The 14,095-nt window shown below is 41.0% G+C and overlaps 1 protein-coding gene across 7 annotated transcripts in view; it reads right to left on the reverse strand.

The window, feature by feature from the left end:
* The window catches only part of PTPRZ1 (protein tyrosine phosphatase receptor type Z1), a 332,340-nt gene that overhangs the window by 206,606 nt on the left and 111,639 nt on the right, over positions 1 to 14,095 (reverse strand). For all 7 annotated transcript variants that reach the window (XM_077472626.1, XM_077472627.1, XM_077472625.1 and 4 more), the window contains exon 2: positions 8,944 to 9,006. In XM_077472626.1, coding sequence (XP_077328752.1) covers positions 8,944 to 9,006 — 63 coding nt within the window. The remainder of the gene's footprint in view (positions 1 to 8,943; positions 9,007 to 14,095) is intronic.

Consider the following 14,095-nt stretch of genomic DNA (forward strand, 5'->3'; position numbering starts at 1 on the left):
CAAAAATGAATTGTGGCAAAGAGCATACCACCACATGCAATCATGTAACCCAGACCTACCACTAGGATGTCATGTAACACACTTTAATGGTGGCATTTTTACACATATTACATTTTTAATACTCAATAGGGTGCACCCAGGAATGTGGGGGGGTGACTGGAATAAATTTTTATTACAGCGAGAACAGCAATGGATTTCCAGGTTGAATGCAACATCGTTTCCTGTACTCAACGATACAATCTCCTTCAGACCATTTTTGCAGGGTTTCATCTCTCGGGGTCCTGAGCTCTATTAGCCTTCACCAGCTTGTATACATATTCCCTCCCCCTTCCAATAGCTCCACTAACTTTTTGTTTTCTCCCTCCCCTCCAACATTCCAGTGTTCCAACTACCTGGGTTATATAATCAATGTAATATGTTGGCATCAAATTCTGTGATTTACTGGTTCCTTGCATAATGTTCTGAGCCAACAGGGCATGACTAAATATGTACATGTATATATTTATGGTATCCAGCGTGTTCATACTGATCCCATGTGTGCGGCATAACACACTCTGCTATCCAGGCATTTTTTAGGCCATTTATATATATGTACCATTCATTTCTTATCATCTGGGATTTCCACATTTCCTTCCTTAGTCTTTTTATAATTTCTTCCTTTCCCCAATTTCTCATTCACTTTCCACACATCACATCTCACACTCTTCAGTTCAGTGTTTGATGCTCTGTCAGAGCTGCGCATGCCATGTGGCTGCATGTGATCGTCCTCATTCTGATTCCATTCTTGTCCAACATTTTCAGGCTTTAAACTGTGTTCTCCTGTGAGGTTGTCTATACTCCCAGTGATATGTTTTTTAGTGTTTTCGTTAGTTGCCATGTAGCCTCCCTATACACCTGTACGGAGTCTATTCAGTTACTGTTGACGCACCTTGTGACGCCGCTGCATGGTTACGCCATTGCGCGGTACGTCACTACATGTTGACGTCAGAACCAGGTGCCAACCACAATGTGCTTACTTCCTGGTTATGCATGCCGGGGCTGATGATGCATTACCACAGACACCACAGGATTTGATGTTCCAATCCAGGTGTCTGCAATCATTCCTTATTGTGTCACACACATATATATATAGTGCCTGGTTTCTTCCATCAGCCTCTCTTCCACCTGGCAGATGGAAAGAGCCACACCGCTCCATCTTAAACACAAGGTGAGTCCCCCATGTGGCTGGGACGCTATAGGTCCGTATACTTCTGTCTGTGGTTATTGCACTGTCTGTCTGTGGCTAGGACTATGCCTTATATTTTTTATAATCTTTGTAGCTAATAGATCTCTTCTGCTTTTAGATTACATGGCTACTCCAGCATGTTGGTAGAGTTCTGTACTAATACCAATAATTCAAGACAATAGATCTGAACTAATTGGTGTATTAATATTTATACTCATTTAGACATATCACAGTCAAATACACAGACAAGTGTCACTCTTTTTGGGTGCCCATTTTGCCTTACGTGGATCACCGGTTGTCGTTGATCTCCTGGCCTAATTCTCATGCTCATGCGTGGCTCTGAAGGACCAATCTCTTTCTCCATTTGTTGAGTTATGACTTTCTGCTGTTTGGGTGGAGCATTAACACTTGGGGTCAGTATGTTCAGTTGTTATTTTATTGAGTCTGTCACAATATGTATGTATGATTTTCATGTATGAAATGTAAGATGGTCTATACGCTTATATCTCTGCATTCCTGCATATTTTTGATGACATGTATTCTGTTATCATAGATTTAAGCCACAGTTTTAGAAGTTCCAAGCCCTTTTTCCCCTGAAGAAGATCTGCACTGCGTTTTTTCTAAACACATTGGACGCTCTGTCTGTTGACAGTTCTGGGCTTCTCTCTCAGCTGTTTCCATCTCTGCCCCCAACATATGTGTTTGTTTTTATTTCCATTTGCATGTTGTTCATTGTTATACATGTCAATAAATTGGTACTTTTTTACAATTACCGTTTGTGGTCCGTTTAAAATCCCAACTTGAGGAACTTGTTTTTTCTACATGGCAAATGAGGCCTGATGTTAATAAACATAAAGTTATGCACATGGGTGCTAAAAATATGCATGAGAGTAAAACTGGGTCAATGATGGAGAAAGGTGTGGGTGTTCTGAAAGGTTACAGACTTAATAACAGCATGAAATGCCAAACTGCAATTTCTATAGAGAGGAAGATACTTTATTGTATTAAAAGGGACATACTGTAGACTTTAGAGAGAAATAATGAAATCAGTCAAAAAGCCAGCACTCCCACATTATATACAAAAAAAACCCACTGATTTTGAGATCCTGGGGCTTAAGTCCACTATTGGCTGATGTCACTCATTCGATCCAGACTCTGGAGAGTTCTAGACCTTAAAGCGGAGCTCTACCCTAAAGTGGAACTTCTGCTCAGCGGATTCCTTCTCCCCTCCGGTGCCACAATTGGCACCTTTCAGTTTGGGAGGTGGGTGCAGATACCTGTATACTACAGGTATCTGCACCCACTTCTGAATGAATGAATGAATGAAATATTTGTATAGCGCACAACGCGAACTGAATCGCTTCAAGGCGCTGTGAGGAGCGTAGCTAGCCGCAGAATAGCCACAGATGCCCGCCCACCCCCACTGCAGACATGCTCCAAGAGACTGTTAGAGACTGCAGACATGCTCCAAGAGATGGTCAGTGACTGCAGACATGCTCCACCAGTCTCTTGGAGCATGTCTGCAGTCTCTGTCAGAGATTGTCAGAGGCGGCAGACATGATACAGAAAATGGTCAAAGACTGCAGACATGATACAGAAAATGCTCAGAGACTGCAGACATGATATAGGAGATGGTCAGACTGCATACCTGGTCAGAGACTATGAACATGCTACAGGAGTTGTTGGAGACTGGGGGCATGCTTCAGCAGTCAATCATAGACTGGAGACATAGTACATGACACATTACAGATAAGTGTCTGCAGGGGACCAATGAGCCATACAAAGTGGCAATGGGCTACATGTGGCCCCTGGCACTAAGCATTGCATTGTACATTTGGAGGCAAGTGCACATTCTTTTTCCAAAACCCCAAGAGCTAGTTCTCTACTCCAGCTCTGGCAACACTGCCAGGATACTTGCTATGAGAAATTAAATACAATCTATTGGGGGAATCGGGAACATGCAAGGGCCAGTCTTCACTAGGGTGACCACATTTCCAAACTGCCATTCAGGGACACCCCCCCCCGCCCCCCTTCCCAAAAAAGATGGGGGGGGGTTTGGGGAATGTAGTCTCAGGGTTGACGGGGAATTCGGTGGCAGGGGTGATTTGTTGGGCAAATGGCTGGTGTTCTAATACATTGTAATATATAATGAAATTGCTCAACTCACCATAATGCAGAATCAGTGGGGACCCTGAGCTTGTCACTTGCCACTTGATGCAATGTGCCATTTGCCATCGTTGTCTGCCACTATATGCAGCTTGTTACTTGTCACTGTCGCCTGCCACCAGATGCAGTGTGCCACTTGCCACCCACTGCCTGCCACCAGATGCAGCGTTTTCCTTGCCCCCGTTGCCTGACGCCAGATGCAGTGTGCCGCATTCCACCCATAGCCTGCCATCAGATGCAGTGTGCCACTTGTCACAAATAGCCTGCCACCAGTCCAATACACCGGACCCCAGAGAAAGTGAACACCCCTCTCGCCACTGGCTGCTGATGTGACTCCTCTCATGGGGGGGCATGGGGTGTAACATCTTCAGCTCTGAGGGGTTCATGCTGGGACTTGTAGTCCTTCACTTTTGAGGGGGCCACATCCCCCAAAAGTGAAGGACTACAAGTACCAGCATGAACCCCTGATATCTATTCGATGTCATGCCCCCCCCCAAATTGAAGGACTACAGGTCCCATCATGGACCCCTGAGAATTAAGGGTGTGACCCCATAGATTTCACATGCTAATGCTGGGACGTGTAGTCCTTCACTTTTGCGGGGGTCACATTCCAGCATGAACCCTGCCCTGATATCTAAGGATGTGTCCTCCTTCCATCCCTCCGAGGGTGTAATCTCATCTGTCAGTGTCCTCTCCTCTTCTGCAGACCCCTTATTTGCCTACCTTCCGCTTATCAGTGCTAGCTCCAGGCTGACACACACTCGAGCTCCTGTGAAATGCTGACAGTTCAGCACAGAAAGATGGCTGCTGGGGTAGAGCTGACTGAGCATTTTAACCTCAATCTGTCCATGGTGAGTACTTTGAATTTACTTGCTTTTCTACAAAACGAATCTCTCCTTTGTGCACTTCTGCATGCTGCTGGCTGAACGATGCAGGGAGGATGTGGGTGGAGATAATCAGTAGTTGCAGAGGGGGAAGTTAAATCTTCCCCGTTGTGAATGCTGGGTCTCTATTTCTCTCCTCCTCATGATGTCACTGGTTGCTAGATGCAAGGCGGGTGGCAGCTAGCAATAATTTGGGCACTGAGCCATGTAAAAGGGGTCTCACTTGCGAGGGGTCCAACACAGGCTGTCAGTGAGTGACAGTAGTTATGTGAGGGATATTTTAGAGGGCATCAGATTGTTCCAGGGCCAGGGGGCAATTCTGGGACACTGTATTGTCCCCGAATGAGAGTGCCTGGGCCCAGGACAGAGCTGCCAATTGCGGGAATGTCCCACAGAATCTGGGACGGTTGGGAAGTATGTGGTTGTGGGTAAGCTGATCACTGCTTTTGACTATAGAGACATAATCTTGCCTCTTGTACAAAAAGTTCATTAATATCTCAACTTAAATATGTAGAACACAAGTGCACAAAAAGATCTTGCAGAGCTGGAAAGACTGAAATCGTGGATGAGAACCTTCTTCCCTCAGCCAGAACACTGAAGATGGGTCATGGATGGGTTTTTCAGCATGACAATGACCCAAAATATACCGCCAAAGCAGCAAAGGAATGGCTCAAGAAGAAGAACTTTAACCTCCCTGGCGGTACCATTATTTTGCATGGGAATTTGGCGTTTTATATTGTAGGCCTGTAATTCTAAGTCTGAAATAATTCACTTAAATCTGTCCAAACAAGAGTCTAATAGACATCCCGGGTATGATAAAATTTGAAATATGAAATTATAATATATATACATATACACACACACACTCACACACACACACAAAATAAAATAAATAACTATAAATAATATTATAACAAATAAGTTGCAGAATTGTCGCTGTCATTACTGTCATTACTTTTAATGTTTGATGACGAATTTCCCCACAAATTACCATCGCTCAATTCTAATTTAATATCGCTGTTTTCTAGCTGGTCTATAACCACTTTTGATGTAAACGGACATTTTTTGGTTGCTATGGACAATCTCCAGTTTCCTGGCATAAAGAACAGTATTTATAATATAAAACTGTATGCAGGGCACTGGACAAACCCCTAGGGACAAAGGGGATGTGAAATTATTTGATACAGTACTGTAATCTGTAAGATTACAGTATACTGTAGCTATACTGTGTATTTTACTTTTTGAATTTGGCGCCAAACTCCATCCCCGTGCATCGCAACACTCGCAGGGAACGGAGCTTGGCACTGTGACAGATCGAACGGAGGGTGGCTCGCAGATCACAGCGGGGGGACATCGCTGGATCCAGGGGACAAGGTAAGTAAACCCCTCCATGGATCCAGCGATGCGGTCCCGAGTCTGGCTCGGGAATACCGCTTATGGTATTTAAATCTTACCCCGAACCAGACTCGGGAATACTGCCAGGGAGGTTAAGGTCATGGAGTGACCTAGCCAGTCTACAGACCTTAATCCTATAGAACGTCGCTGCATCATCAGTGGCTAGCGGGCACGCGCCCGCCTATGGACTTGATGCTCGCCAGTGGCCGGCGATCGTGCCACGGAGAGGCAGAGCGGGGAGACAAGGCATTTCCCTGTTCTGCCTAGCAACATGACAGGGATCTACTGCTCCCAGTGATTGGGAGCAGTGATCTCTGTAATGTTCTAGTGAGCCCATCCCCCTATAGTTAAAACATGCTGAGGGAACACAGTTAACCTTTTGATCGCCCCCTAGTGTTTAACCCCTTCCCTGCCAGTGATATTTACACAGTAATCAGTGCATTCTTTTAGCACTGATCGCTGTATAAATGCCAATGGTCCCAAAATAGTGTCAAAAGTGTCTGATCTGTGCACTGCAATGTCACAGTCACGATAAAAAAATCGCAGATGGCAACATTACTAATAAAAAAAGAATAATAAAAATGCCATAAATCTATCCCCTATTTTGTAGACACGGTAACTTTTGCGCAAACCAATCAATATACGTTTTGCGATTTTTTTTTAACCAAAATTATGTAAAAGAATATTGGCCTAAACTGTGGAAGAAATTCGTTTTTTTATATATTTTTGGGGGATATTTATTATAGCAAATGTTAAAGATATTGGGGTTGATCTACTAAAGGTAAATCCACTTTGCTCTACAAGTGCACTTGGAAGTTCAGTCGCTGTAGATCCGAGGGGGACATGCAGGGAAAATAAAAAAACAGCATTTTTGTTGTACATGATTGGATGATAAAATCTGCAGAGCTCCCCCTCATTTCAGATCTTCCCCCCAGATCTAAAGCGACTGCACTTCGAAGTGCAAAGTGGATTTGCCTTTAGTAAATCAACCCCATTGTGTTTTTTTTCAAAATTGGCGCTCTTCTTTTGTTTATAGCGCAAAAAATAAAAAACGCAGAGGTGATTAAATACCACCAAAAGAAAGCTCTATTTGTTGGAAAAAAAGGACATCAATTTTGTTTGAGTACAATATCGCACGACCACGCATTTGTTAGTTAAATTGACGCAGTGCCGTATCGCAAAAAATGGCTTGGTCAGGAAGGGGGTAAATCCTTCCGGGGCTGAAATGGTTAAAAGATTTTGTGCCACAAAAATGTATCTTTTTGCAAAATGGCTTTGACGTTATTGCATATTACATTTTAGATTATATGACCTCAAGGCCCACCCAATTTGCACCACCCCATGTTATTAAAATTTAAAAACAAAGATGGCATTATTGTGCTGCAAAAATGATTGTTTGTGCCATTTGGTTTCAGAGATATTGCCGTTATAGTTGATGAAATGCAGTGCCATATTGCAAAAAACGGCCTGGCCATTGAGCAGCCAAATCTTCTGGGACGGAAGTGGTTAAAGAAAACAGGAGTGAGCAGACAAAACACATTTCTTTTATTTCTTATGGGATTCATATTCAACTGTAGGTCATAACAGGATGGCACAGAGTAAACAAATTAAATGACCCCTGTGCAAATGTCGGCATACCCTTAGTTCTTAATACTGTGTATAGTCCCCTTTAGCATCAATGACTGCATGAAGTCTTATGTAAGAGTTTTCTATGAGGTCCCGAATTCTTGCAGGTGGTATAGCTGCCCATTCGTCTTGGTAAAATGCCTCTAGGTCATACAGTCTTTGGTTGTCTTGCATGAATCGCACGTTAGAGATCTCCCTAGAGTGACTTAATGATATAAAGGTCAGGAGACTGTGATGACCACGTCAGGACCGTCAAATTTTTCTGCTGTAACCACTGAAGGGTCAACTTGGCCTTGTGCTTAGGGTCATTGTTGTGCTGGAAAGTCGAAAAGCATCCCATGCACAGATTTCATGCAAAAAAATGCAATTTGTCTGCCAGTATGTTTTGATAACATGCTGCACTCATCTTGCCATACATTTTAACAAGATTCCTTATGCCTTTAGAGCTCCCCCGCCCCACCCAAAAACATCAGTGAGCCACTACTATGCTTCACAGTGGGGATGGTATTCTTGTCGCTGTTAGCCCCCTTTCCCAACATAGTGCTTATGGTTGTGACCATAAAGCTCTATTTTGGTCTCATCACTTCAGATTACAGTGTGCCAGATGCTGTGAGGCATATTAAGTTGTTGTCAGGCATATTGTATCTGGGCTTTTTTGTAGCATTGGTGCAGTAAAGGCTTCTTTCTGCCAACTCGACTATGCAGCTAATTTTTGTTCATGTATCGTCATCTTGTACTCCTTGAAACAACCACACCATCTTTTTCCAAAGAAGCCTGTATTTCTCCTAAGGTTACCTGTGGGTTTTTCTTTGTATCTCAAACAACTCTTTCTTGGTCTACCGGACCTTGGCTTGGTATCAAGAGATCCCTGCATTTCCCTGAAAATCCACTTCTTATTAAGTGATTGAACAGTACTGACTGGCATATTCAAGGTTTTAGATATCTTTTTATATTCTTTTCCAGCTTTGTAAAGTCCCATTTCCTTGTTCCACAGGTTTTTTGACAGTTCATTTCTGCTCTCCACTGCTCAGCCTGCTCAGTGCATTCACATGAGAGGTAACAAACTAATTCGTTATTTATACACCGACACTAATTGCAATTGAAAGAGACCACAGATGTGGGAAATTAACCTTTAATTGCTTTTTTAACCTGTGTATGTCACCTTTTGTGTCTGTAGCAAGGCCAATCATTCCAGGGTATGTCAACTTTTGCTCAGACCCATTTGGGTAATTTCTGTTATCATTATGATTTTAAAAAGGATCCAAACAACTATGTAATAATAAATGGCTTCATATTATCACTATCTTCTAAATAAAAGTTTTTTGACATGATCAGTCAAATTTTCAATATCAGTGCCAAAATATCACAATTTCTGCTATGTTATGAGCACACCTATATATATATATATATATATATATATATATATATATATATATATATATATATATATTAGACATACACACTATATATGATTACAAAGATATTAGTGGTGGTTTTTGTTTATTTTATTTTACATTATTGAGGCTGCAGCTGGAAAAACTCGGACTAGTAAACTAGCAAAATAGGATGAAGAACATACATATTATATATACATATATATACATACAAATATATACATACACACACAACACAGAAATACACACTTACCTGTATAGGACCAGTCTATTTCTGCAATTAATTTTCGTTGCTGTCTGTATCCATAAACCGAGCCTAAAGAAGGAAAAACAGATACAACTGAAATTCTGATGATATAATTGATACAGTATTTTAATGAGGTGAGTAGTATCCATTTCTGTTATTTTTCAATAAAACAACATATGCACACTTTTCTTCCACATGCACAATGTATTTATAGTTATGGCAGTTACTATACAAGACATTTACCCTTATCAACTATTTATTGTAAATTAATTTGGTCGTTTATTACATATCAACGCATCTGAAAATCAAATGCAGACTCAAATTTTTACTGATATAGGCACAGAAACCAGACAGTAATGTGCATGTTAATCTTCATCAAAGAAGGTCATGTACGTTGTAATTACCTTGCCTCTCAGGGATAAAATACCGTAGACAGTTGCAATAGAAAAAAAGGGTTGTTGTGGCACTACTAAACCAACTGTAATAAGGGAGAATCCTAGTATCTAGCCAACAACTATATACGGATAGAGCAACACAGCATCAATGTGCTGCTGTAGGTCTATACATTCAATATATAGCCAAAAGTATGTGGACACCATTAAAACATTTTGAGTTCAGATACAGAAAGCTATGTCCATAAACAAATGGTAGGACAAGTTTGGTGCAGAGGCACTGAAATGGCCTGGGAGACCAGATTTAAAGCGGTGGTAAACCCAGTTTCAAAAAACACTTACATTCCCGGCACGCCGGATATGCTAACTTTCAGATTGGTTGTGCTCTCAACCAAACTCTCAAACCATCCAATGGCTGGTTTCATAACTGACCACATGTGCAGCATTATGGCAGTTGAAGAATCATTAGAGGCCAACATAGCAGCTTCCTTGACTGAAAATGATAGAAGGGTTTACTTCCACTTTAAACATTATTGATCACCTTTTGGATGATTACCAATGCCGATTGAGAGCCGGGTCTTCTAGTTCAACATTAGTACCTAACCTCACAGGTGCTCATTTGGTTGAATGGGCACAAATAGCCACAGTTGCACTTCAAATATTGTAGTAAGTCTGTGGTATGACTTCCCACAGGAGTGAAGGCTGTTAAAACTGCAAAGAGGAAAGTGACTTCATATCACTGCCTATGGTATTGGAAAGGAATGTTCCAAAAGCTCATAAAATAAAGACAGTCATGGCCAGTTGTCCACACACTTTTCACTATGTAGTGTACAACTATACAACTGTTCCCCTTCACCTACTTTATTTTAACGCAAGACTCCAGGAAATATTGCTGATTGCAACTTTCCACAATAAACCAACACACCAATTTACCTGGTGCGTCTAAACACCCCATCCGCGATCAATAGTGACAACCCCATATTTACTGCTTTGGATTATGCTGTTATGTTTTCATTTTAGATATTTCATTTACATTGCTATAATGTTATCTATCATTCTGCTTTATAGCAATCTCTGCCTTTTCTGTATAGTTACTTTAGCTGCCTAGTTATTTATCCCAGCCCATGCCTAATTAAGAGCCATCTTTTAGTTTCTAGTTTTAGCTTGTGAATGATCTCCACACCTTTGTAACTGCCGCCCTTCTTCATCCTATTAGTGATCATTTTTGCAATATTTATTACATTGTTTATATGACTTATGCATGTTGATCTGGCTCTACCCCTTGAGGTTATAAATGCTATCTTGCCCTCTCTGTTATGCAATTTTATCTTACTGCTCTGTCTTATCCTTCCTGAGTGAAGAAGATCTTTCTCTAGCTAATCTGTTGCCATTATTACTCTCTGACTGCAGCTTGGTTTTCCCATAGTCACAGAAGGATGAGAGAAAAGGAACCTAATATTTTCCTGTTAGGAGCATTAGGGGTAAGACACAGGAGTCTGACCTTAGCAGTGCTTACCCAGAACTGTGTCAGACAGTCAGAGTCAGTGCTAATGGTTGTGTTAACAAAGCATTTACCAACATTTATTGGAACAGAGATTCTGTCAGCTGAATGGGCAGCTTAGGTTAGAGGTGCTTTGAGATTGTATAATACAGATTTAAATACTTTAGGGTAACAGAAACAATTGCAGTGGTGATCAACTGAAAAACTAAACTTACATGTGGTATCTGCATTCGTTTTCTTTTTTAGGCTTTCTTTCCCTCTTTAGTCTCACCTGGTGATCTGGCCAATAACACACACTAGGGTTGATTTACTAAAACCTTACTGTCAAAGCTTAATTGAACAAGCTGAAGTAAGAAGCTTATTGGCTACCATGCACAACTGCACCAGATCATGAGTGCACCAGTTTTAGTAAATTCCCCCTTCTTTCTATCTTAGCCTAGGTTCACACTGATGCGGGGTTGAAATTGTGTGAGTTCAGCTGAGCCCTCGTGATTTCAAACTCGCATGTTAGTCTGCATTCAGGGGGGTTTGACTATTGAACGCGCCTCTGAAGTCACCAAAAGTAGTGCAATAACTACTTCTGGGAATTGGTGCGGTGCACCGATTCAGACGGTACCATTGCTGGCAACAGCTGGTGATTTGACATGCAATTTGATATGTCAAATCGCATGTCAAAATGGTCGGATGTGAAAGTGGGCTTAGAGTGGCTTCACTCTGGATGGAGGAGCAACATGAACAACTTTGAACAAAAGCACTGTAATTTTGGGGAGAGGGTAGTGTTAGATACACTGGCAGATTTAGATGGACTTGACTAACAAATTAAAGCCATACTCCAACTAACACTTTATAAGCAGTTATTTAAAAAATATATATTTTCTTTTTTTGGTCAAAGGTTTTACATAAATAAAACAATACTGACCTAAAATGTTAAAATATGAGCTCTAGTAGGAGAATAAAAACTGTTCCAGATACAAAGTTGCAAACAAAAAATTATACAAAGACATTACATATCAAAATGTCAGTGGTATAAAACTCTGACGCCTTTCAACCCATATACTTAGGGTCTTCTTCAGAGGATCAGTTTGATATCAAAATGTCAGTGGTATAAAAGGCTTACGTGTTTCAACCCATATACTTAGGGTCTTCTTCAGAGGGTCAGTTTGATATCAAAATGTCAGTGGTATAAAAGGCTTACGCGTTTCAACCCATATACTTAGGGTCTTCTTCAGAGGGTCAGTTTGATATCAAAATGTCAGTGGTATAAAAGGCTTACGTGTTTCAACCCATATACTTAGAGTCTTCTTCAGAGGGTCAGTTTGCCAACAGGAAATGTATCCAGGAAGAAAAAGCCTCCTACACAGGGATTCCTTATAAACTTTTTTTCAAAAAAGATCCTAACCCGATCCACGGTCAGACAGCAACCAAGAGGGAGAAAGAGATCTCAAAGTACGGCTTACAAGGAGTCACACATCTGAGTTCCCCCAGGGGGTAACCAGGTGAGGTGGGTAGCACCATATTAGTCATATATTGAAAACATGTGTTGGGGTAATGTAAAGACCACTTAGCTATAGCCCAGACTGAATTTGGACTTAAAAGGCTTTAGGGCTCTATGATATGTGTAACAAAAAGAGCCAGCAAAGAGCTTAGAAGAAGCTGAGAGCACATCTGACCATCCTGGTGGGATGATGGGGATCACCCCATCAGATAGTTTGTCAAAACCCTCTAAATGACGCTTGGACAGCTTGGTTTGTTGATGGAAGCTGAAAAATAACAGATTTACTGGCCAGATCAACAGGTGAAAAAAGCTTAAATAATAATGCAGCCACCACATTAAAGAATTGGCAAACTGGAATATAATATGTTTTTGTGATTAATGCTGCTTAAAATATCTTCTTTACTGACAGAATTAGCTGCTTGTTGGCAGTATCCAATTTAAAATTAATGTACCGTAACAAGTAGCTCTCATCTAAATGGCAGATGATGCAGATGCCTGTACTTTGAAAAAAATGTTAAAGTATTAGAGGATTCACATATTTTTAAACCATTTTAAAAGACAGATTTGTCTATTCTAAGGTTTGTAGAGAGCAATTAAAGCTGAACTTAAAAATCTTTCCCCACTCTTTTAAAAAAGTTTTATATAGAGAGAAAGATTTGGTGTTTACAAGTTAAAACATGTTTTTTCTAGAAAAAAAAAAATATAATATATATATATATATATATATATAGAGAGAGAGAGAGAGAGAGAGAGAGAGAGAGAGAGAGATAGCTATCTATATATATATATATATATATATATATATATATATAGATGGATAGCTAGATAGATATACAGTATGCTATATTTATAAACTGGGTAAGTTATAAGGGGGGTTGTAAGGGGTATATATATTTATAAGTAGATTATTGTTTATACATATTTAAGTATTTAAGTATTCACTGTATATTATTAGAATGTCTAACTATTAGAATAACTGGATACAAGAGTTTTGCTTAAAAGAGAAGTATTGGATTTGGCTTTTTTTGAGTTGCTTTAACGATCGCGGCGATACATCACATGTGTGGTTTGAACACCATTTTCATAAGCGTGCGCTAAAAATGTAAACATCCCTTTTCTATGGAATATAAATTATTATGAGACAAATGTCCTACTCTTTTACACATATTATAGATATGTTAAAGTGGTTGTAAACTCTCCCCCACAACGTTGTCCCATGTAAATCAGCATAAAAAACCCTAATGAACACTGCTTGTAGATATCTCCTTACTTGCTTAGTATTGTTGTAATCCTTTTTGTTCTTTAGAATGACGTCACTGAGCATGCCCAGATCTCCCCTGATTTACGGCACACTCTGTGTACTTTGTCTATCTTCTTATTATCAGGACTTCCTACGGTACACACACTCTGCCTCCTGGTGGTCTCCTGTGGGCCTTTTGCTGATGTTGGGATGCAGATCTGCTGATTTGTATGCTCTAAGCTTGGCACTCGGCGCACGCGACCGCGAGGTCATCTTTTTTGTTTTGGCCGCCATGTTTCTGGTTATCTATGGCCGGAGGCTCTGTTGCCTGGGTGACCAGCTCGCCGCGAGCCACTGATGCGGACGCCGGTCACCTCCCTCTCAACAACCACGCCCTCTCAGCGACAAGTGACATCACGACGCCGCTGTTCTTTGCAGCATCGTTTGTTGGGGTGGGTTGGGAGCGGGCCTGCGCGCCAATGACTCGGAGGGCTGCCCCACCCACTCCATTTGACAGGCTAAACCCTCAC

Source organism: Lithobates pipiens, unplaced genomic scaffold (genome assembly GCF_037356315.1).
Source record: "Lithobates pipiens isolate NorthernLeopardFrog02 unplaced genomic scaffold, aLitPip1_a1.2 Scaffold_8, whole genome shotgun sequence".
Classification (NCBI taxonomy): Eukaryota; Metazoa; Chordata; class Amphibia; order Anura; family Ranidae; genus Lithobates; species Lithobates pipiens.